Source organism: Schistocerca gregaria, unplaced genomic scaffold, assembly GCF_023897955.1.
Source record: "Schistocerca gregaria isolate iqSchGreg1 unplaced genomic scaffold, iqSchGreg1.2 ptg000659l, whole genome shotgun sequence".
Classification (NCBI taxonomy): Eukaryota; Metazoa; Arthropoda; class Insecta; order Orthoptera; family Acrididae; genus Schistocerca; species Schistocerca gregaria.
The window spans coordinates 1-20,688 of record NW_026062043.1 but is presented as its reverse complement, the minus strand read 5'-3'; the positions used below and the strand labels follow the sequence as shown (position 1 = coordinate 20,688).

The 20,688-nt window shown below is 51.0% G+C and overlaps 7 protein-coding genes and 1 long non-coding RNA gene across 9 annotated transcripts; 4 read left to right on the top strand and 4 right to left on the bottom strand.

Moving 5' to 3' along the window:
* Window positions 1-51: 51 nt before the first annotated feature.
* Window positions 52-5,073, bottom strand: LOC126318245 (uncharacterized). Its single transcript, XM_049993259.1, has 3 exons — window positions 4,637-5,073; window positions 4,310-4,504; window positions 52-4,185 (listed from the first exon to the last, which is right to left on the bottom strand). The coding sequence occupies exons 1-3, from the start codon at window positions 4,872-4,874 to the stop codon at window positions 518-520; spliced, it is 4,101 nt and encodes a 1,366-aa protein (XP_049849216.1). The 5' UTR covers window positions 4,875-5,073; the 3' UTR covers window positions 52-517.
* Window positions 5,074-5,143: 70 nt separating this feature from the next.
* Window positions 5,144-6,826, top strand: LOC126318224 (uncharacterized). The gene is made up of 4 exons (XM_049993242.1): window positions 5,144-5,202; window positions 5,325-5,471; window positions 5,664-5,775; window positions 5,886-6,826. The coding sequence occupies exons 1-4, from the start codon at window positions 5,177-5,179 to the stop codon at window positions 6,792-6,794; spliced, it is 1,194 nt and encodes a 397-aa protein (XP_049849199.1). The 5' UTR covers window positions 5,144-5,176; the 3' UTR covers window positions 6,795-6,826.
* Window positions 6,827-7,001: 175 nt separating this feature from the next.
* Window positions 7,002-8,088, top strand: LOC126318244 (uncharacterized). Its single transcript, XR_007557226.1, has 5 exons — window positions 7,002-7,223; window positions 7,318-7,422; window positions 7,497-7,555; window positions 7,625-7,765; window positions 7,829-8,088. It is a non-coding gene; the product is annotated as an uncharacterized LOC126318244 (long non-coding RNA).
* Window positions 8,089-8,092: 4 nt separating this feature from the next.
* Window positions 8,093-12,798, bottom strand: LOC126318191 (endoplasmic reticulum membrane-associated RNA degradation protein-like). Its single transcript, XM_049993208.1, has 3 exons — window positions 11,425-12,798; window positions 10,180-11,360; window positions 8,093-8,134 (listed from the first exon to the last, which is right to left on the bottom strand). Exons 1-3 carry the CDS (start codon window positions 11,555-11,557, stop codon window positions 8,093-8,095), a joined length of 1,356 nt encoding a protein of 451 aa, XP_049849165.1. The 5' UTR covers window positions 11,558-12,798.
* On the bottom strand, window positions 10,560-12,644 carry LOC126318243 (uncharacterized). 2 transcript variants are annotated; one of them, XM_049993258.1, is made up of 3 exons: window positions 12,317-12,644; window positions 12,122-12,206; window positions 10,560-12,058 (listed from the first exon to the last, which is right to left on the bottom strand). In XM_049993258.1, exons 1-3 carry the CDS (start codon window positions 12,459-12,461, stop codon window positions 11,659-11,661), a joined length of 630 nt encoding a protein of 209 aa, XP_049849215.1. In that variant the 5' UTR covers window positions 12,462-12,644; the 3' UTR covers window positions 10,560-11,658. The 2 variants fall into 2 exon arrangements, with proteins under 2 accessions (XP_049849215.1, XP_049849214.1); XM_049993257.1 differs by having other exon boundaries at window positions 11,659-12,058; window positions 12,272-12,419.
* Window positions 12,799-12,981: 183 nt separating the features above from the next.
* On the top strand, window positions 12,982-13,929 carry LOC126318242 (uncharacterized). Its single transcript, XM_049993256.1, has one exon. It carries the CDS (start codon window positions 12,982-12,984, stop codon window positions 13,927-13,929), a length of 948 nt encoding a protein of 315 aa, XP_049849213.1.
* Window positions 13,930-15,251: 1,322 nt separating this feature from the next.
* On the top strand, window positions 15,252-19,753 carry LOC126318239 (probable myosin light chain kinase DDB_G0279831). The gene is made up of 2 exons (XM_049993254.1): window positions 15,252-16,304; window positions 16,365-19,753. Exons 1-2 carry the CDS (start codon window positions 15,379-15,381, stop codon window positions 18,811-18,813), a joined length of 3,375 nt encoding a protein of 1,124 aa, XP_049849211.1. The 5' UTR covers window positions 15,252-15,378; the 3' UTR covers window positions 18,814-19,753.
* Window positions 18,873-20,671, bottom strand: LOC126318240 (tRNA (adenine(58)-N(1))-methyltransferase catalytic subunit TRMT61A-like). The gene is made up of 3 exons (XM_049993255.1): window positions 20,374-20,671; window positions 19,776-19,980; window positions 18,873-19,708 (listed from the first exon to the last, which is right to left on the bottom strand). Exons 2-3 carry the CDS (start codon window positions 19,977-19,979, stop codon window positions 18,929-18,931), a joined length of 984 nt encoding a protein of 327 aa, XP_049849212.1. The 5' UTR covers window position 19,980; window positions 20,374-20,671; the 3' UTR covers window positions 18,873-18,928.
* Window positions 20,672-20,688: the final 17 nt, after the last annotated feature.

Here is a 20,688-nt window from a genome sequence, read left to right as displayed (position 1 = left end):
ATAAGGTGTGGTGACAAGCAGCAAAGATGTTTGCATTTGATGTACACAACATTCTGTATTTTGTGTTGTTTATTGGATGGAATAACGGCTGAGAGCACAATACGTCCTTCCGAGGTTGCAGGAAGAGTGGCTAAGCGCAGTGATTGAAATGGACAAAGTGAGCTGATTCAGAGCACGCCGCGCTTCTCTAGACAAGATCCGGGCGCAACTGAGGTGGCTGAATTCATTTCAAATTGCTATGTGCATAGGGGGTATGCGGCAGAGCACAGACGCGGTGAATAGGGATATTTTTGGCATTACCCGGAATGATGAGTTCCTTGATAAAGGTGGCCAAATGAGACCTGGCGGTCTGAGGTGCGTTATAGACAAAGCTAGAAAAAAAAAACACGCTTCGACCTGTCATTCTGCGGTAAGAATCAAATGCTGCGTTTCTCTTATCCGACAAAGCGTGCGCATTCTGGAGAGCGCATAAACTCCAAGAGTCTTTTTACATTTAAACGCGCAGGTACAGAGGGCTCTATTTGGCATCGAACCAAGTCTTAGCTATTTTGGCGTCTACGGCCAAATCTACCAGCAACTCCATTGGAAGAGGATGTCCCATAATGTCTACTATAATTTGTAATGCTTCTTCGGCAGTGAATTCCGGGCCCTCGAAGATCAGTTCATCGTGAATTTGCAAAAGTTGTACCCATTTTAATTCCCTGAGTCGCTGGTTCTTCTCCAGGGAAACCATGGCCCTGGTGGTAATGTCAGCAGCACCGCCTTGCAGAGGCGTATTAATCGCTGCGCGTTCGGAGTGCATTCGCTTGGTTCTGATCCGACTGTTGATGTCAGGCAAGAAACGGTACCGACCCAATAGCGTACGAGTCCAACCTGTCTTGTGAGCTTCCGCAATGGTTTTTTGTTGCCATTCCAAAACTTCTGGACGGTCAGAATACCAGCGTTCTAGCGTTTCTCTGGCTTCGAAAAGGGGAACGTCCCAGTCTTTGGCCAATCCTTGGACTGTTTTTCCGTAGGCAATGCTGAAATTGAGCGTTTTGGCTCGACGTCGCTCTACTGCGTACGCATCTTTTATCAAGGGCAGTGGCGGCTTTCCATCCTTCATGTCCCACTCTAACAGCACCTCGCCACGTTCCACTGCTTTCCGAATGTGCGGGTACATTCCGAAGGCGGTGCGTGAGTGGAAGTCGCCTCCTTGCTTGAAGGCCGATATCATCGCGGAGCAGTTGGCCATATGCGCCAAAAGTCGCAGCTCCAGTTGGCCATAGTCTGCAACGATAAGCATGTTTCCTTCTTCACAAGTGAAGGCCTTTCTGATCTTGAATCGGTCTTTGTCATGCGCCGGCTGGTTTTGCAGGTTCGGTCTTCGACTCGAAAGACGACCCGTTTCAGTGTTGATGTTCAGGGAGCCGTGAACGCGGCCATGCGCGTCCGCGAATGTTCCTAGCGGGACCATGAACGTGGAAATCAACGTGTCTATCTTTGAAGCTTCCACGGCTGCGGCCAGCGCCTCGCACGCGGCCTCTCCATCTAGTTGCTTGTCTCTCATCATTTGGCGAAGGGGTCCGTATGTCGCGGGTGGCTCCCCGGATAGTCGGTTAAGTACGGGGTAAGATACAGCAGGCCACCCGGATTCGGTCGTCTCGACATATGGAAGACCCAATCCGCGAATCGTAAAGCTTCTCTTCTTCTTTGGCTTTTTCTTACCATCCTCTACGTAGCCGTCTACGTTTTCTGTCTCGAACACTCTCTCCTCGGGCATTGTCTTGTTCGGATCCAAACGATTCACGCAGGGCGCAAACAGCAGTTGTTGCTTTTGGGCGTCACTTCCAGGATTCATCCAGCGACATTCTTCCCCGCCTACTGTCATGCACCATTCGACGAACTTCTTCGTGCAGGCCTGTTTCTCCTCCTGGGCTCTAGGAATCAGTTCTCTCAAATATTCTGAGTCGACCTTGATACCTCTCCTTTCCATGCTCGTCAACAGTTCTCCGAATGGCAGCCAGATCGTCTGATAAAACTCCCACATGGTGTCCTCGCTCGTCCATGCCATCTCCATCAGCTTGGACTGCAAAACCTCCCTCAGCCTCCAGGTGTCCTCCGCGTCCAGCGTGGAGTAGTCGATCCATTCCGGCAGCCACTCCGCGTCATTCTGGAGCTCGTCCAGCGCCGGCAAGACAATCGCCGACTTGGACGGCGTGCCGTCTTTCTTTAGCTTCACGCGCCCGAAGCGTTGCTTCATACTGATCTTTGATTGCGCTTCATTCTCCCCCACCAACAGGTGCTGCGACAGGACCTCCAGGGAGTATGCCTTCGCACCCCTTCGACTTGCGTCCCACAGCCGGGCCATGTGCATCGTGTCTCCGTAGAACCCCTGGCAGTCTATCCCGTGGTTCATCAGCACGTGCCTGTCGAAGCCGTAGTTGTGCCATATCTTTCGAATCGACGGTGATTCGAAATATTCCTTGAAACTTTCCAACGTGGTCGAATCATACAAATTGTCCAGCCATATTCTCGGACCGTTCCCGAAATCCACGTCCGGGCCACAATAAATCGACACGCAAATGACTCTTCCGTGGCCCACCGGACTTTGCTTCTTCAAATCCAAGTCAATCGTCTCCGTGTCGCACGCGTGGTATCGATCCTTTAGCTCGTACAGCTTAGACAAGACCGCCCTGCTCGACTCCGCGTCGTTCACTACCGTCACGCCCTGGATCTTCTTCTCCAGCACTCTGCGACGATCTGCCGATGTCCGACACAGACGAAACAAGTTTACGAACTCGGGGTCGATTTCTATCGCCTTCCGATTCTTGATGAAGTCGACCAGCTCCAAATTACTCTCTTCGTCTTCTTCCTCCACGTCCTCCCTCCGCCTTTCTGGTCTGAAGCCGCTGCGTTCGGCCGGTTTCCTTTCGCAAGAAGGACTCGAAGTTCCCGCTTGGCTTTTTGTCGAGTCTTCGGCCTTTGGCTCGGCCGCCTTGCTCTTTCTCCTACTGGCCCTCTTGTTGCAGCCGTTGTTGGCCTCTTTGACGCCCCCCGAGCGCTCTTCTTCCTTCTCGCCGGCGCTTGTAGCGACTCCTGCCTCTTCGAACACCTTCTCCGTTTCTCCCTCCTCAAGCGGCACCTTCGCCTCGCAATACGACTTGGTCAGCTCGGCGACCAAGGGATCCGTATCGATATCCACCTCCACCGACCTCACCGAAAACGGGCCCGCGGCCCCGCCGCGCACCGCTTTGTCCGCATTCAACTTGGCCCCCTCGGCGGGCCCTTCTTGACCACATTCCGTCGCGGTGCGCTGGGCATCCTCGACCGACGCTGACTCGCTGCTCGACCTCCTGGCGATGGTCTTCAACAACCGCGAGCGTCCACTCGTCAACGGGGTCCCCCCCTCACCCGCACTCGGCACCGCGAACTCGAGCCTCTTCGCCGACTCGCGCCTCGCGCCTTTGACCCTCTTCTCCGATCCGGCCAACTCCTTCGACCCGCCTCTCATCCTCTCCAAAATTCGAACGATCGACCTCAAGCCGTACTTGGTGCAAAACGACAGCGCGGATCCAAATGCTACTTTCTCGAACTTTAGAGAATCCGTGGAGACGTGCAGCAAGTCCGGCACGTCGCTCCTGAGCGTGGACAAGGCGAGTGAGCGCTTGATGCACGTCACGTTTAATCTCAGGTTGTCTCTGACAGCGACAGAGCTGACTTGGTCGATGTTGTCGAAGAGCCTGTTTATGGTTCCGAACTCCTGTATTAATTTGACGGCGGCCGATTCGGAGATGCCGGAGACCTTAGGGATCGAGTCGACAGGGTCTCCGATGATGGCTTGAAGGTGTGGAATTTGCCACGGCTCCACCGAAAACCGTTCCAAGACTTTCTTTACGTCGATCGTCTGCTCTCGGTTCGACAGGGTTTTGACGAAGACGTTAGGCGTCACCGCCTGCAACAGGTCCTTGTCCGGGGAAATGATCAACACCTGGTATCCCCGCTGTTCGAACATCCTTGCAAAGGTCACGATCAAATCGTCTGCTTCGAAGGTGTCGGCCTTGTAAAACGGCACGCCGAATGCGGCCAACGCCTCTTCGAGAATAGGCAACTGATGAAAAAGCGCGTCTGGGGTTTGAGCGCGTTTTGACTTGTAGTTCGAGTCCAGTTTCTTGCGGAAGTTGTTTCCACCTTCGAGACAAACGGCTGACAAAATCAGGTCAATTAGAGCGAAACAATGCCCTCGAACTCCTCGGCACCGCCTGCGAAAAAGGCCACATGTGCGTCTGAAAAAAAATCCACTTTACTACCGCGTGTACGCGTAACTTACCCATGGACTGAAACTCAGTTTCTCGTACGATTTTTAGGAACGACACCAAAAATCCGTACACGGCGTTCAGTGGCTTTTGGCCCAGCGCCGGAATACTATAGTAGGCCCGGTACAACATGGGATAGGCATCGATTAGCAGTATCTTCTTCTTCGTAGAATCGGGAGAAAGTAGACCCGTTTGTCCGGGTGCGGCATCTGAGGGGGGTTCGTGCGTCAGGAACCTCGCTTCGAAGAAGGCCGTAGCTCCTCTCCCTGTCATCTGGTGAGGAGTTTCTTTCCAAAAAAAAAAAAGAGGGGAGGGATGCGAAAGAGTCCCCTGAAACGAACCTTCCGGGGAGAAATCCGTCGCGCCGGCAGAATAGCTGCGTCCGTCCCACGGCAATCTCATATCGAACAGGGCGCCGGTTCCAAGCGCAGTCGACGTCTTCAGGATCTCAGGTCGAAGCTTTTCGCGATTCTTGTTGGTCAATGCGGGCCCCGCACCGCGGCTTCCCCGGGTGGAAGGGGCAGGCCATCGCCCGTGCACCCTAGATATCCTAGGCACAAGCGACAGACGGACAGGCATGGTGTTCTCATGTCTGTCTCACGGACAAGATGAATGTCCAAAGAGTTCTTTTTTTTTTTTTCACTGCCTCGAAAAAAAAAAGCGCGTTGGCGTCCACGGCTCGAGCGCTCCGACGCACGCCGGGCGATCGATGCCGTGCCACAGCGCCGGAGCTAGTGTGGCTTTCGAATTCGCGCGTCGCCGAGTTTGCGCGTCGTTTGAGCGGGCGGGGTGGCAGTTCGGCGCTTAGATGGAAAAAAAAAAAAATTTTTTTTGGTACACGTATTTTTTTTTCGACAAAAAATTTAGTTGGAGCTCAAGTTATGTCTAACGAAGCCTGTATTATCATGTACGTCTGACGGTTTCCTCGGCGCGCCGTGTCGACTGGTCTCTGCACGGCACGCGTCTTTTTTTCTTTTGATGGCCGCGAGGTACGCGTGCTCGTGTGGCTCATGCGTGAACTTCGTGTAGCATTGATAATTCAGAACTGTCGAGAAACAGCGATTTTACGCCTACGAGATTTCAGGCCCAGGTGGACGCCATTACGCTCATCAGTCGCAACAAAACTGCGGCTAATCCAGAAAATGTTGTGGGGCTTGTTGATACGACGGGACCGACGTACGTACCGAGGCCGCTGGGTTGGCGTCGAACGGGGCAGAGAAGGGGGGTGCTCTCAGAGCCGTTTGCTGGGAGAGAGGGAAGGGAGAGTCCACAGGTTTTACAGGACTTTTTTTTTGTCACACTTTTTTTTGTGTGCGAACGTGTAATTGTCTCGTTCTTCTAACGGGGCGTCGTTGCCGCGGACTCCAGCTGTCACATGTCGCTGGTCACCGACAGGAATATAGGAAAGCTGCTGTCGAATCTCCACAAAATTAAAATCAAGGGAGAGACGAACTTTTTAGGTTCTGTCAAAGTCGCTCAGGTTCGTGTGCCCTACTTGTTTTGACGGGGGACCTGGAGTCCCGCCTAGCCCTCTTTCGCGCGATGACGGGCTTTCTCGCAGAAATCTAATTGCTTTGCTTCTCCGTTAAGCTGGCGCTGAAGTATCGACAGAACAAACGTCAAGATCAGAGAATTGTGGCATTCATTGGCAGTCCCGTGTCCGAACCCGAGTCCGAGCTGAAGTTGTTCGCGATGAAGCTGAAGAGGAACGGAATCAAGGTGGACGTGGTTTCGTTCGGAGAATACGGGGCGAACGCAGAAAAACTCAGGGCGTTTGTAGATGAAGTCGACAACGGTGGAAATTCCCACTACGTTGAGATTTTGGGAAACGGCTCCGCGAGCTTGACGGAGGCGCTGGCCAACACGCAGGTGTTCGCAGAAGACATGGTCGCTACGGTGGGCGACAACTTGGACGACGCCGTGTTCCAGATGGTCCTGAGAATGTCCCTAGAAGAAGCGCAGTCTTCCGGCGCGATTCCTCCCCCAGGGGAAGAAAACACGAACCAGAGCTCAAGCGGCATTGCGGAGTCTCTGAATGGCGATATCATGGCTCAGGACAGCGACATGTTGGCGCAGACGATCGCCATGTCCATAGAAGACACGAACTCGGCAAACAACGGAATGGACATCGATCTGTCTAATGTCGAGGATCCAGACTTGGCGCTGGTCCTGCACCTCTCCATGCAAGACGCTCAACCTTCTTCCAGGCCAGAGGGAGAAAGCAGAAACGACGAACAAAAGGCGGACTCCATGGATGTCGAAACAAGCGCTCCCGACGCACATTTTGCATCTAACGACCACCCGAACTCGTCGTCCTCTACATCCCCCACGGACACAAGGGGAAACCAACAAGACTCGTCCAGTACGTCCGAACTCATGAGTAACATCATCCGTAACCTCCCGGGAATAGATCCTAGCGACTCAGACATTCAAAACCTGCTATCCCTTCTTCAAGAAGAAAAAGAAAAAAAAGATAAAGATCACAAAGACCATCACTAAATAGACACCCGCCGTATGTGTATGTATATATGTCTCCGAAACGGAGATTGCCTAACCGACGTTTTTTCTCTTTTTCTGCCGCCTTGTATGTTCTGTTCCTGTTTCGCTCTGGCCCCCCCTCTCCCCGCCTTTTTTGGAATACGTTCAGCGACGTACAATTTTTTTTGCGCTCTGCATTTCATTCTGTCCCTCTTCTCCCTAAAAGCACATGCCTTGCGAAGATGATGAGTCTGAGAGCGTCTACCTCAACGTATACGAATTGCTCGTATTTGACGCTGTCAACAAGTACCTCCTCGTGCCTCTGGGTCTAGGCGCCTATCACACCGGCGTCGAAGTCTACGGAGAGGAGTTCAGCTTCGGCTATCAGGAAGGACGGGGCTCCGGGACCTTCTCGATCACTCCCGGCACGGCGCCTCAATGTAGATTTCGGTAACGAGAGGGAGCTGGAGCCTTCACATGTCAACGCTTATTCTCAAAAAAAGTTTCTAATTTTTTTCTCTCCTTCCTCAACGCCATCCATCAGCGAGTCGATCTTGATCGGAAAAACCCACTTCAGCAAACCCCAGGTCAGGCGCATTCTGGAAGAACTGAGCGACGAATACGTCGGGACTTACGATTTGGTCAACAGGTACACAATTTTTTGCAGCGTTTCAACCTCTCGTTCCTTACGCCAACCTCTGACCTCACGCGCAACTCCTAAAGGAACTGCAACGTATTCACGGACGCTCTTTGCAAAATATTAACGGGAAATGGCATACCAAGTACATCTGTCATTCATGCAACTTTTTTTTTTTTTGAATCCGTTTTGACAGTCGTGCGTTCCCTTATAGATTACATAAACCGGTTGTCCAACTTCGCATCCACGTTCCGTCAACTCTTGCCGAAGACGCGCATAGGGCCGTCTATACAATCGAAAGACATGATAAAATCATCAGAGACGAACAAAGATGCGCAGTAAAATCGCGTGAAGAGTGTGTTTATATAATAATATAAGTCGTTTAACTCACATTTGTACTGACCCTTTTTTTTTTGAGGACCTGTTTCCAAGGCACATTTGTCTACTCTTCTCTTCGAACGACGCATCGCCACCAGAGGTCCGACAAGTCTCCAGAGCGTGACATATGAATTGCGACCGGAGTGCGTCCACACCGCGCGCAGAAAATCAGACGCTTCTTCCGTGCTTTTTGGTGGCGAACAAGCTTCCCGAAGGGGGAGCACCTTGTGTACATATAATAGCCTTTCAGAGAAAATTATACAATCTCGTAATAAAATAAGGCCATTCCGCACCAACGAACTATCTAGACTGGAAGACTCGTGTCCTTGCCGAATCTGTCCGTGAACTGAAACAATACAGGTCAGCCATTTTTGCATTATGATCGTGCCCTTTGCGCCGAGGTGAGACGTACCCATCTGATCCCTGGAAGCATGAGAAGGCTGCCGACGATGGGGATTTTCCTCATAAAGGCAATAAAAATGGGGAAAATGTCTCTGACGCTAAAATGTAAGTACAAAAAAAAAATAGTTTTTACGCATCCCTTTTAACTGTACCCGAATAAATAAATAAATCCAAACCCTTCTAAGATCATGCCCAAGAAGGTTCTATTGAAGAATATGATTAACATTATGCCTCCGAAGAAGCAGGCTGTTCCCTTCAATTTACGCCATTGAAAAAAGAACTTGCCCGTTTTACGAATTCCAATGAGCATCATAGTCCCACACAGAAACGCTAACTAGACATAGGCGGTAAGCTCTCTCGCAAGTCATCTCTTCACACGCAATTATCGCGAGACCCCTTTTCTGAACGTTCAGGAGAGAGAACCTCGAAAGGCTGTCTCGACCCTCGCAAGTCACGTACATTTCCAATTGCCATGAGCCCTCTATCGAAGAAAAGTAAGATACCCAAAAATATAAACATAGCCCCCACCACGGTGAGGAACATGCCAATTTCTGCGCAAATTTGAATCAGGTTAATATGAAGTCTAAAAAGACCGCATCGACTCCTTGCGCCTTGTATACATACTTTTATTATCAGAGGGCATCTTGGCTATCTTTGCACTCTCGAAAACAGACGAGGAACGCTATAAGGGGCTGGGATACGACGCTGTCGGAGCGAGAGAGGAAATGACATTCGTACGCCTGATTAGAATCGTGTGTAGATGTACAATTTTTTTTTCAGGCGTTTTCATCTATACTCTCACTCCAAGAAATTGGGGTAATGCAACACAGTGGGCTTCATAATCTGATGCTTCAGAAGGAATTCGCCGTACCAAGATGGAAATTCTTGCACTAGCCGTCTGTCTGCTCCTAGACCAGAGACGCGCTTTGAGTCTTTAAGTTGAGCTTGCCGCCCGTCGTCCTGGTCTTCTAGACTTTTGACCAGTTCTGCGAAATCACCATCGCTAGAGTGCGCGGCTTGAATGTTCAGCTTGGTTAGGAAATTCTCTAAGTCAAACCACATTCTCTCTGCCTCTCCAACTGATAATATTTTTGTGTTTCTTTTTGGCCAATTGCAGACAAAGCACTCGATGATTTCCTCTACCCGCTTATAATCGTGTTTTTTTAAATTGGCAATGGTGCATTCCAGGACGTAATGCATGAAGACCAGTGCGTTTTTTTTTGGGTGTATCGACCGCCTTGCCATTAGCAAGAGGGAAACTTCTCGTTGAAAGAATCCCTCTTCTATCACGTTCAGTATCAGCTCCAAGAACGCGTGAATGATGGCGCCAAAAAGTCCCATCGCGGAAAAAATCATCCTTTGCTTTTTCCAAGCAGTGCGCGCAGCAACCCGATTGCTCATAGCAACGTAGTTCAATTCAACTAGGTGGCACACCTGATCGACCAGGTCGAATATCTTTTGAATGTGACTGTACTGGTGAAGGCACTTGGCCGAAACCGGCGAGGCAATCGGGTACCATCGACGACACAGACACTTGACTTGGTGACTTACATACTGGTTGAGCAACCTATATTTCACAAGCTTGGACGCCAGCCTGCCCTCGTATTCAAGGTCCTCTGCACTCTGCTCCAAGAAAATCGAGTGAAACAGCAAGTTCAACGTAGCTGGACGACTGACCAAGTCCGAAAAGCTTTTTTTCCAGAGCGCCAGGTTTTTTTTGACCGTTTTGTACCGAAGAACTTGAATAGCCTTTGTGTGAAAACAGGGCTTGTAATTGTGGATGTATTCTCGACACAACAGAACGACCGTAATTCTTTTTCCTCTATGACGTGCTCTGCCTCGTTGCAGTCTCATTGCTAGCTCGACTAAAATCGAAAACAAATGCATGGCGTGTAGCGAGGATACATCCCACGGCTGAAGGGCGCCATGTGCAAGTTGATCCCGCAATCTGTACCCATTTTTTAAACAGCTAATTGGATGCGTCCATACCAAAAGATCAAACAGTGCGTTTCTGACATTGGGCTTAAACTTGAGAAACAAGTTGTTGTACGTCGATTTGCTCGCCTCCAGTTTCTGCAGCTCATAGATGCTTTTTTCGCATTCACTTCTTTTCAACTGTTTCAAATGCGATTCCCAGTCTTCAACTTCGCGCCTCTGTTCTTCGCTTCTTCCTGGGTCTCGATAGCTTTTTTTTCTGCGTGCTCTTCTCGCCTGAATGAACTTTTCTCGATCTAGCCACTTCTCCAGAATGATGTCCAACGATAAGCACAGTGTATCACTTTCCGAAGCCAGCCGGAACTCAGGAAGGTCATTCAAAGCAACATACAAGTACCTCAGGCTTGCTTCCAATATTGGAAAAAAAACGATGGTAGATTCGTAATATCTTTTTTTTATTAACAACTCGATTCCAAATTCCCACATCTTCTCCCATCCAGGAACCACAAAGTCAGACTGACTTATCCAGTTCTTGATCGACGCGCGGCATGATTCGAGGGCAGCACCGATTCTTTCTAGCGCTCGATTTCGTGGGAAAAGCCGCTCGTATTTCCTGATCTCTCTCCTCGTATCGGGATAGGACTCAGCAGAGACCACCCTCTTGTTCCGAACATGATCGAGCATTGACAGCAGCAAAAAAAGCAGCAGCGCATTTAAAGACGCCGGGAACTCGCTGGGCATGATGAATCCGTGCCATACAAGATTCCGTATGTTCATGCTATGCAGGGGACCGACAAGCACTTCCAGTACGTAAATAATGTCAGGGGTGAGCTTTTGTTGAAGCGTTTGGTGTTTTAGCATGTCCCTCATTTTGGTCACTGCCGTGGAATGAAGACAATTGGGGGAGAGGTCCCCATCATCCGGTAGAGGCATCTCTTCTTCTGCAGCAACCCCTTCTTTAACCAGACTATATACAAACCTCTCGATACGACTCGTGAGGATAGTAGCAACCATGATTGCGGTGCGAGGATCATTGAATCCAAGAATTGTGCTAGAGAATAGATGGATGTAGAAATTGAACTCCTTTGGGCAACTAAATAGAGACTGATAAAGTCTCAAGAAGTCGGCATACACAAGAGAGAGCAAGTGATTCCTAGCCGCCTCAGCTATCGAAAGAAGGTCTCTGGAAGAGCATCGGAACCCAGCACGTTCGTCGTTGCTAAAATCTTGGTTTCCTTAAAAAAAAAAAAAAAAAGTAAGGCCACGATTTTGTCAGGCACGCGTACATCTTGTACATACGCCACAAACGCAACTTTACAAACAACTCCCAGTTTAAGAATCCCCGTGAATTGAGCCAGTTATGACAAATCTTATCGCCATCATCGGGAGGAAGAAGCAAGCACCGATTCCAAAAAGACAAGCACGACTCCATCGTCTGCGCGGTCGGCACCCAAAACCAGGTTTATAACGCAGACAAGAGGGCCCGTTCTCTATGTGCGACTTCGAAATTTTGTTTCCCAATTTATTTAAATTTCAGCCAGAGTTATTATAATTGACCTTCATTTTTTTCCGATCGGGTTCATCTGGCTTTTTCGTCTCCTCTAAACCGTTTTCAGACGCTGTTTCAGTTCGGGACTTGGCGTCTTGAATTCTTTTTTGTATCAATTTCATTCTCGTCTGCCTTGCTTTCATTTTTTCATTTTCCACGGTTTGGTGCTTTTCTTTTTCTTGCTTCATATCTGAAATGACTTCATGTATGGCCTTTCTCTTTTCCTCTCTTCTCATTTCAAAAAATTCATCGTCGTCATACATATAACAGTTGCTGGCCTCAGAGAGCCAATGAAGGGACATCGGTTCCTCAGTTGAGTTCTGAACAATCCATTCCTTTCGCTCCGCATCGACCAGCTGATTGTTTTTCTGGTATTCGTCGAATCTATTGTACATGTGCACACATGATTAGTTTCTTCTAGAGAAAAAAAAAACAGCACTTACTTACATATCCCTTTCAGTCCTCCGCCTGTTGTTGCTCGCTTTAACTTCAACGGTGGACTCCTCGTCTGCCTTGGCCCTCTCATACACGCCTTTCGAAATTTCATTCGTCAGTGCAAATGTGTTTGGCACGTCACATGCACATGCCCATTCACACACATCACCCGGTTATGTATACATAGAGACAGTTGCGCGCACGAACCCTTGTTTACATCGACGGTCGTCTTGCGACGAGGTTTGAAGGCGGGCTCTCCCAGTTTCAGGTTGCTTCTAGCCTCCGCTAGGCACGCCTTCAGACTGACCATGGAGTGAGATGACAGGTTGATCTCTTTGGGTGACTTCCACATACGCTGCTATTGACCAGAATGGCTTTTTTTTGAGAACATCGGTTCAGACACGCTTTTTTTTCCTCGTCACACAGGCGTCGGGCGTCTCTAGAGCGTGTCCTTGACGGTTCAGGATGAATGGACAGAGCGATCGCGCGTACGGTGGACAACAGCTCGGTCCACTGTATTTTTTAAAAATAGACTGTGTACTGAATTCGCTTTTAAGCTAACTTGTATTGTTTTTGCGCCTGCGTTGTGCCCACTTGCTTTATCTACGCTCCGTAGTTCTGAAATAATGCTGCCGATTGCGAAGAGCGAGGAGGGCAGTACGTACGAGACGGATTCGTTGGATGTTTTTGGTCGCACTTTCTGTGCCGGAGGTTAACGTTATAACGCAAAAAAAAAAAAAAAAAAAAAAAGAAAGAAGCTTGTGTTGACATCATTTTTATTACTGAACTAAGAGCGGTTGGACCTTCATGTTTTGAGGAGTATGTCTTGGAAAGTTCCGCGCGAAGTTTTATTTTTCTGACTTTTTTTTTCTATGGGCATTTTGAAGGAAACGTGTGTACACCGTTTTCTGATGTCAATCCGTCCGCCTAGAGAAGTTGGCGAGTACAGAATTAACTTTGACATTTTGCTTGGGACAGGTTCAGACGCGTCTGTGTATTTCGCGACTCACCTTCCTACGAACCTCGGCGTTGCCGCCAAGGTGGTTCTAGCTTCGGAGGGCACTTCAAAGTTCAACCGCGTGAGCTTTGAGGTAGAAGCGTTGCAGTCTTTCACCTACCATCAGAATTTAGTTCAGATCTACGATGTGGTGAAGACTGCGGAGTTCGTTATTCTTTTTCTTGAATACGTGCCAAATGGTGATCTTGGGTCGTTTGTTGAACAGCGTGGGAGGCTTGAAGAATCGCTGGCTCGGCAATTCTTTTGCCAAATGCTTAGCGTGTTAGAGCACTGTCATGAGAATCAAATTGTTCACCACGATTTCAAGTTGGAAAACTTACTCCTAGCGTCTGACTATTCCCTGCGATTGATTGATTTTGGACTTTCGAATCGCTTCAGGGATGGTCAGCTCGGCGACTTCACGGGGTCTCCTCTTTACATGTCTCCGGAGGTGTTCTCTTTCCAAAGCCATGACCAATCCGTTGATGTCTGGAGTCTCGGTGTTTGTCTGTATTACATGCTCACCGACATGTTTCCATTTTCCGCTGATACGTACAACGAACTTCAAGAAAAGGTTGTTTTTGGTGAAGTTACTTTTCCACACAAGCCAAAACTCAACGAAGACGTCAAGGAGCTTATTCGGTTCATGCTTCGCAAGAATCCCAAGACGCGCATCACGCTTTGGGAAATCAGACATCACCCTTGGCTGCTTCAACCGGACAACTTGAACGGCGTTCATCACCGTGACTTAATCTGTCCCGCTCGCAGACCTCTGTGTCCGATTGATTCCGGCGAACAGAACCTTCCCACTATATCGTTTTAACTCGACCTGCCCGTCGTCTGTCCCCGCGGGCGTAGCATCGTCCCCTCCAAAGAACACCTCGTTTGACGTTGAATCTTTTGTACGCGATATACATATACGACTGACTGCAGGATGCTGACACCGCACCTCTCAAACAGTCGAGCTCCACACCGTTATTTATTATACAATGCACGGAAGGCCTGTGGGTTCGTCCATCTCCTCCTCTCTAGGTCTTATCTTTTGCAGAATCTGACTGCTGAAACGGCGGTGCGTGTTCGCCGCCGTCCCTCGGCTCGTTCTGATTCAACGCGCATCGCTCTGCATCGCCAGAGGACGAGGTGTCTCTTTCTCTGCACTTGCTTAGTTCCCAGTCCGCACTATCCCAGTACTGGTCAAGAGGTGCTCCGTCGAACGCGGTTCGCAGACGGGGGCAGGTTGGTAAGTAAACTGTGTACACGTATGTGAGAATTGTACACGCATGTGAGAACGTTTGTGCGGCAACAGCTGACAAAACGGCCATTCCGTCCTCCTCTACGAAGCGGGCGAGATAGGCACACATACAGTTTTCCGCGGGTGACTCACTTTCTTCGTTATCATGCCGCCGTAGAGCTTCCTCAGCTTTTCTTCTTGTTCGGCCAAAATTTGTTCCTGACACGTTTTTGGGAGAAGCAGCTGTTAGATTGACGGCTGCCTCGAGGAAGGCGAGTGACGACCTTTCGCAGTTGGCGTCTGGGTCCCTGTGCATCTCTCGTCGCACGCCGCGCGTACCTTCGTCTTTTCAGCTGCGTGAGACATTGTGGTTGGGGAAAAAAGTACACCAAGCCAAATAAATGCCACGGGGAACCTGCCGGTTTCTTTTTTGCAGACAGGAGGTGTCTAGATATAGAAAACGGGGACGCAGGTGCGCTGCGCTGAGACTGCGTCGAGGCGTAGTACAAGAACTACAAAATATTGTGTCAGCTGTGCCACAAATTGAGCGTGCGCGTACAAAAAAAAAAAGTGGCGCGGCGAACGCAGGACGGGCTTCTCCGACACGCCCCCAGCCGCCCCGGATCTAGAGCTCGGATGCGCGTGTTCGTTCGGGGCCGTCTCGGAGCGGAGGGGAACGCCGCCTGCACCGAGGCTCGCGCGGCCCACCCTCTCCGAGTGATGGAGAGGGGTGGTGCCCCAACTCTCCCTCTCTCCGCCATTCTTCTTTCCTCTCTACTTCCCCGGTGACCGCCTCTGCCTCGGTCGGTAAACCAGCGGAATTTCTCGAAGGTGTGCCGATTTCTCGAGGTGCCGTCCACGATAAAAATTTTTTTTAAATAGCCGTTGGGAAATTTTTGGACTTTTTTTTTACATTTCTGTCAGTTTCGCTCCCCTTCCATCTTGTCAGTTACGCTCCTCTCCTTGGATGGCCATTTGTTGTTTGTCCGTGGCGTGGAGTTCTTTATTGTATAGGCTCGTCTCCGAAGGGGATTTTTTCAAATGTTGAACCATTCCTCTCTTCTCGTAAACTCCAAGCCTCCACCCATTCACCTGAACGCCTCCTCCTTCCAGATATCGTGCCACCAACATGCCCTGTCTAATTCGAATGTGCCGGAGAAGTCCTTCCCGCACGGCTCTCCCTGCGTGGTCGAGAAGGAAAATCTCACTAACGGCTCGATTCTTCCTCAACAGTCGGCGCACTTGGCCGATGCGCCCGGTGCTCTTCCCCCATCTCAGCCCCTTGCGCCACAAGGTAAGCTCCAGCAAAGACCGAGGCAAATGCTCGGAGCGTCGCACACGCCTCAAACACCCTCAACCTCAGAACTCCTTCCCAACCCACTGCTCGAAAAACTGCCGCGAGTAACCGGGCAAAATGCGAGCAACCCGCACTTCAGTACCGCGTATCCTGGCAGCAATTATGGTGATCCTCTGTACCGATACTCGACGATGATTTCCCCCACTTCTAAAAACCCGTATCACACCCCCTCCCAGAACAGCCAGGAAGAAAATGGGCCTCGCGATCGAACTTCCGTTCAAGATAATCCCGTCCTTTCGGTAAACTCTCAGTCCTCCGAACGACCCAATCACGCCCCTAATTCCCTCGCCGAACTCTCTCCATGCATCTACTCTGTCCAAACCACGCCGAGCTCAAACGCTCTCCCGAAGACCGCTCAGCCCCCTGCTTCGTCAGAGAAGGACTCTATGGCCCGAAAACAAGCACTCCTCATCAAAGCGCTCGAACGAGATAAGTTTTCCAACCCGCAGTCCTGGCTCGCCTATCTCCAGTTCGAGTACTCCAGAAAAGCGCAGCCGGAAAAACTCATTTCGAAAATCAACCAATTCGTCTTCACGAAGATCAACTCGGCCGAGTACCTAGACGACCCCAACTATCTCAAAATATGGCTCCTCTATTCCCACCTCCATTCGTACGCTCTTTTTTTTTTTTTTTATAGCCTGCGTTTCCTCTCTTCCTGACCCCCCAAAAGCTCCCCACAAGACCGACACGACATCTACAAAAAAATGCAGGTCGACTGCATAGGGAAGCACCTCGCTGCGTTCTACATCAGCTGGGCCAAGTTCGAACTCCACCACTGCGGCATCGAACGCGCCCAATACATCCTGTCTCTGGCCAACGAATACAACGCGCAGCCCTCCCAAGCCCTCTCAAGCTTCCACTCGGAACTTCTCCGAAGCCGGCAGTTGTCGCTGACTTCTGCCGAATTAACGCCTAGCTGTCAAAAATCGGACGTATACACGGAAAATCCTTGTGTGGCGGCACCTCCTTCAGCTGTCTCTGAACATGGCAGCGGCGGCAAGCAGCTGTCTCCGTGCGCCTCGTTGACGCCTCTTGCTCCCACTCCTTCCTCGGCCGGTCTGGCGCAACACATCCCCGCTCGGCCCGAGCACACCCCCGATCCCCAACGATTCACCCCGCGACCCCCCTCGAGTCATGCCCAGGGCTCTCTCCTCAAGTCGTCCAACAACTCGAGCGCGCCGCGCCGGCCCACGCTGAAGAGCCTGGGCTCCAGTTTTCGAGGCGGCGCGAAGCGCCAAATTGTGGCGGAAAAAAGCTCGACGCCCCCCCTTCCGTGTGAGACCCCCAGCGAGAGCGGGACCCCTTCATCGGAAGGCTCCGACCTGCGCCACCAAGACGGGCTCCAACACGCCGCTAGAGCCGCTGACTGTGACCACAATCCCTCCCCCGATGGGACGCGCCCCTCCCGTGTTGCGGGGCCGGTCCCCGACCAGCCGCCAAACGACCGCGCGAACACCGAGCTCGCCGAACGAAGCGCCTTGGAAGACGTTGAAACACACAAATTGCATACACAAACGCCGCTGCACGAAGTGTCGTCCTCGCGCGCCGATCATCATAGAACCCACTGGGCGATGGAGCGCCTCCGAGCGCCTCCGAGCGCCTCCGAGCAGGCGGGCCTCGACCAGGCACAGAAGAGACCCTGCACCCGCGCAAGCGAAGCCGTCCGGACCCCGGCGGACGGCGAGAAATCCGCCCGCTGCGGGCGTGAGGACGGATCGGAACCCGCTCAAAGCAATAACGGTCAAGCACCAAATTTTGTGGACGAGCCGTTATCCAACGGTCAAGCACCTTCAAAATTTATGGAAAAGCCGTTATCCAACGGCCAAGTTCCTTCAAATTTTGTGGATAAGCCGTTATACAATGGCCATGTACCTCCAAAGTTTGTGGACAAGCCGTTATACAACGGCCATGTACCTCCAAAGTTTGTGGACAAGCCGTTATCTAACGGTCACGTGCCTCCAAATTTTGTGGACAAACCGCTATCCAACGGTCAGAACACGAATCGTGCCACCGTCGCGTCGGAGTCGAGCGTTGGTTCGGCTCAGAGGCGAGAGTCCGGAGAGGCGAGGCCGCTGGTCCGCGCGTCGCCCGACCGGCAGGCGGAGAAGTCGGCGGGCACCAAGGATAATTCGACGGACTCGGCGACAGCTTCGCAGAAGGCGTTTGGTTCCCTTCGCGAATGTTGGCAAAAGGCATCTGCGCTGCTCAAGACGTCGGTGATCGAGCTGAAAAGCGTGCCCTATTTGAACCTCGGGCTGATAGGAAAGGGAGGTTCTAGTCGTGTGTATCGCGTCTTGTCGCCCGACTTTACGATTTTGGCGCTCAAGGTGGTTTCGCTGGTAGATCAGCCGCCCGAGGTGTTGGAGCAGTACCTGAACGAGGTCAAGCTGCTGCATTCGCTTCGAGGCAAGAACCGATACGTGATAGAGCTGGCAGACGCGGCGGTGAATTACGAAAAGCAGATACTGATGGTTTTGCTCGAATACGCAGAGATTGACTTTCACCGCCTTTTGGCGAGCGATCCCGTCGTCAAGCAGCAGATAGCGAAGGCGCAACAGAACGGAGAACCAGCACTGTACGGGAAGTTGGCGCACGACATCGAGGCGCTTAGGTATTATTGGAAGTCGATGCTGATGGCGGTTCAGATCATACACAGTCACCGCATCGTGCACGGAGACTTGAAGCCGGCCAACTTCGTGATTGTGAAGGGCCAGCTTAAGCTGATTGACTTTGGGATTGCGAAGGCGATCAACCACAACACAAGCAACATCAAGCGCGAGGACATCGTTGGAACGCTCAATTACATGGCGCCGGAGGCCGTTACGCCAAAAGAGAATTCGCAGTGGAAGGTTTCGCTGGCCAGCGACGTCTGGTCTCTCGGATGCATTTTGTACCAGATGGTGTACGGATACGCGCCGTTTGAACACGTAAAAAATTTTGCAAAAAAACTGATTGCGATTTCCGGAGGCGACGGTTCGACCATTGAATTTCCCAAGATTTCCAACGTTCATTTGGTTCAGATCATGGAGTCTTGTCTGAAGCGCAATCCAGCGGACAGGCCCACGATATCCGAGTTGTTGCAGCACGAGTTTTTCGACCAGAAGTTGAAGAGGCTCTGACGTCCCGGCGCGGCGAACAAGCTTTTTTTTTGCCAAGTTGTGCGCGTCTCTTGGTGTGTCCCTCGAAAAAAAAAAAAAAGGCACGAACGGGCGCTTCAGTGGATCGATGGCGAAGTCAAGGGGCGGAGTGGAGTTTATAGTTTCTCGCGAACGTGAGAAATCCGGTGTGTCCTTTCATGGTTTTGTGAGGTTTGGCGACCGGTATTTTCCTTTGCGCGTTGGGCGTTGGGTCGTGGTCCTGACAGGTTGGCGTGGTGGAGTTGGTTTTTTTGGCAGGATGGTGGTCGATGGCGTTTTGAGGCGGCGCGTAGAAGTTTGGAGCGTCGAGTATTTCCTTGACGGCGTAAGTTCTGAGAAGGCATTCGATGGTTTCTACGTTTGCGAATCCCTCGTTGGCGAGTGCGGCGGTGGTGAGTTGGACTTGTTCGATGCACGGGGAGAAAGAAGCAAGCATTCCGTCGTGTTTCAGTGATTTTTTACAATATTGAATGACTTCCCAGGGAGACGGAAGGTCCAGGAAGATGGCGTCTGCCGTGTTGTCGAGTTCGGCTGGGAATCCGGTTTCGACTGTGTCTCTTTGGATACAAGTGACCCACGGGCTTATGCCGGTGCGTTCGAAGTCCACGATGGCCTCTTTGTGTCTGACGCTGTGGTATTCGAACGTGTAGACGTGGCCGTTTGGTTTGATGGCGCTGACGAGAGAGAAGGTGAAGCATCCGGTTCCGGTTCCGGTTTCGAAGACGATAGAGCCTGGTTTTATGTTCAGAGATGCGAGGATCAAGGCTGTGTCAGTTTGATATGTGATTTCCGTTCTGTGAGTGCAGCTTAGGCCCCAGAGCTCTGGAGACGGGCGAAGCACGATCATCCAGTTCGAAGACGGATGTTTAGCGTAGAGCTGGGAAAAAAAAAAAAATTAAAAAGGGGAAAAAAAAAAAAAGAAGCGAGGAGTCTCCTTTTTGTACCCTTGATCCATAAGTGAGTCCGATCATGTTATCGTGGCAGAAGTGGCCGAGTTTGTTGTCGAAGATTTGTCCCTTGCGAACGATGAGCGAATGGGCGTTGTCGCGCGTTGAAAAGAGGATTACGTGGCTGTTTTCACCAATGAGTTCGGATTCGGCGTGGTGCGGTGTTTCCGCGGGTTGCGTCTGGTCGAGTTGGAGGTCCATTCTACGCGGGAGGGTGGGGAAAAAAGACGCAGTTAGTGGTTTTTGGTTTTGGTAGGGGGGAAAATAATTTCAGATTTTCTAGTCAGGTGCCGCGGTCGCCGCCGAGCCACGAGGACGCGTTTTTTTTTTTTTTTTTTTTGGCGTCCGAGGTGGTTGGACGGCGTAAGCGGGCGACATTTTTAAATCAGGTGCGGTACAAATTTGTGTGGAGGCGCAGGAGAGGGTGGATTCCCGTGGTAGTGGGGAGGAGCGACTGGCTCGCCCACGCGGTTCAGGGGAGTTCGAGGGTCTCTTTAGGGGCACGGGCACCGCTTGTTTCAGCTATCTGTTCATGTCTCATCATCAATTTTTTTTTTTTTTGCAGCTGGCTGGGAGTGGGTCAGAGAGGGCGTACCTTGGGTTTCGAAGTGGGCTTATCTGGAGGGGGAGTTCGCGTCGTCAAGGAGGGGAATGAGGGGTTTAATGGGGTTGAGTGGACTGAATGTCAGCGAAATTTAATTTTTTTTTATTGTTCGCCAGTCCAATAGTCGAATATGGACGAATCGCTTCGGGTTTCGAAGAAGGAGTCGAGGAGTGTTTTGTCGTTGGAACAATACAGGACGTTGGTTAGAGTTGTTTTTTTTTGGTTCGGGTTTTCCAGGGTTAGGGAGACGGGGCCTTCGTGGGTCATGGTTGGCGTGACGAATTCCAGGATCTGTCTCGCGTGTGT

Bases quoted from the DNA above. Each gene is read 5' to 3' on its own strand.
- LOC126318245 (XM_049993259.1), bottom strand. From the start codon at position 4,874: ATGCCTGTCCGTCTGTCGCTTGTGCCTAGGATATCTAGGGTGCACGGG. The intron at 4,505-4,636 runs GTTCGTTTCAGG...AACCCCCCTCAG, and splicing joins GACGGATTTCTCCCCGGAAG to ATGCCGCACCCGGACAAACG. The intron at 4,186-4,309 runs GTAAGTTACGCG...TGATTTTGTCAG, and splicing joins AACTGAGTTTCAGTCCATGG to CCGTTTGTCTCGAAGGTGGA.
- LOC126318224 (XM_049993242.1), top strand. From the start codon at position 5,177: ATGTCTAACGAAGCCTGTATTATCAT. The intron at 5,472-5,663 runs GTACGTACCGAG...CGCGGACTCCAG, and splicing joins GTTGATACGACGGGACCGAC to CTGTCACATGTCGCTGGTCA. The intron at 5,776-5,885 runs GTTCGTGTGCCC...TTCTCCGTTAAG, and splicing joins GTTCTGTCAAAGTCGCTCAG to CTGGCGCTGAAGTATCGACA.
- LOC126318191 (XM_049993208.1), bottom strand. From the start codon at position 11,557: ATGGAGTCGTGCTTGTCTTTTTGGAATCGGTGCTTGCTTCTTCCTCCC. The intron at 11,361-11,424 runs GTATGTACAAGA...TTTTTTTTTAAG, and splicing joins TGTAAAGTTGCGTTTGTGGC to GAAACCAAGATTTTAGCAAC. The intron at 8,135-10,179 runs GTATGGACGCAT...GTATTGTTTCAG, and splicing joins ACGCACTGTTTGATCTTTTG to TTCACGGACAGATTCGGCAA.
- LOC126318243 (XM_049993257.1), bottom strand. From the start codon at position 12,419: ATGGTCAGTCTGAAGGCGTGCCTAGCGGAGGCTAGAAGCAACCTGAAA. The intron at 12,207-12,271 runs GTGTGAATGGGC...AAATTTCGAAAG, and splicing joins TATACATAACCGGGTGATGT to GCGTGTATGAGAGGGCCAAG. The intron at 12,059-12,121 runs GTAAGTAAGTGC...CATGTACAATAG, and splicing joins CGGAGGACTGAAAGGGATAT to ATTCGACGAATACCAGAAAA.
- LOC126318242 (XM_049993256.1), top strand. From the start codon at position 12,982: ATGGGCATTTTGAAGGAAACGTGTGTACACCGTTTTCTGATGTCAATC.
- LOC126318239 (XM_049993254.1), top strand. From the start codon at position 15,379: ATGTTGAACCATTCCTCTCTTCTCGTAAACTCCAAGCCTCCACCCATT. The intron at 16,305-16,364 runs GTACGCTCTTTT...ACCCCCCAAAAG, and splicing joins CTCTATTCCCACCTCCATTC to CTCCCCACAAGACCGACACG.
- LOC126318240 (XM_049993255.1), bottom strand. From the start codon at position 19,979: ATGGACCTCCAACTCGACCAGACGCAACCCGCGGAAACACCGCACCAC. The intron at 19,709-19,775 runs GTACAAAAAGGA...TTTTTTTCCCAG, and splicing joins GACTCACTTATGGATCAAGG to CTCTACGCTAAACATCCGTC.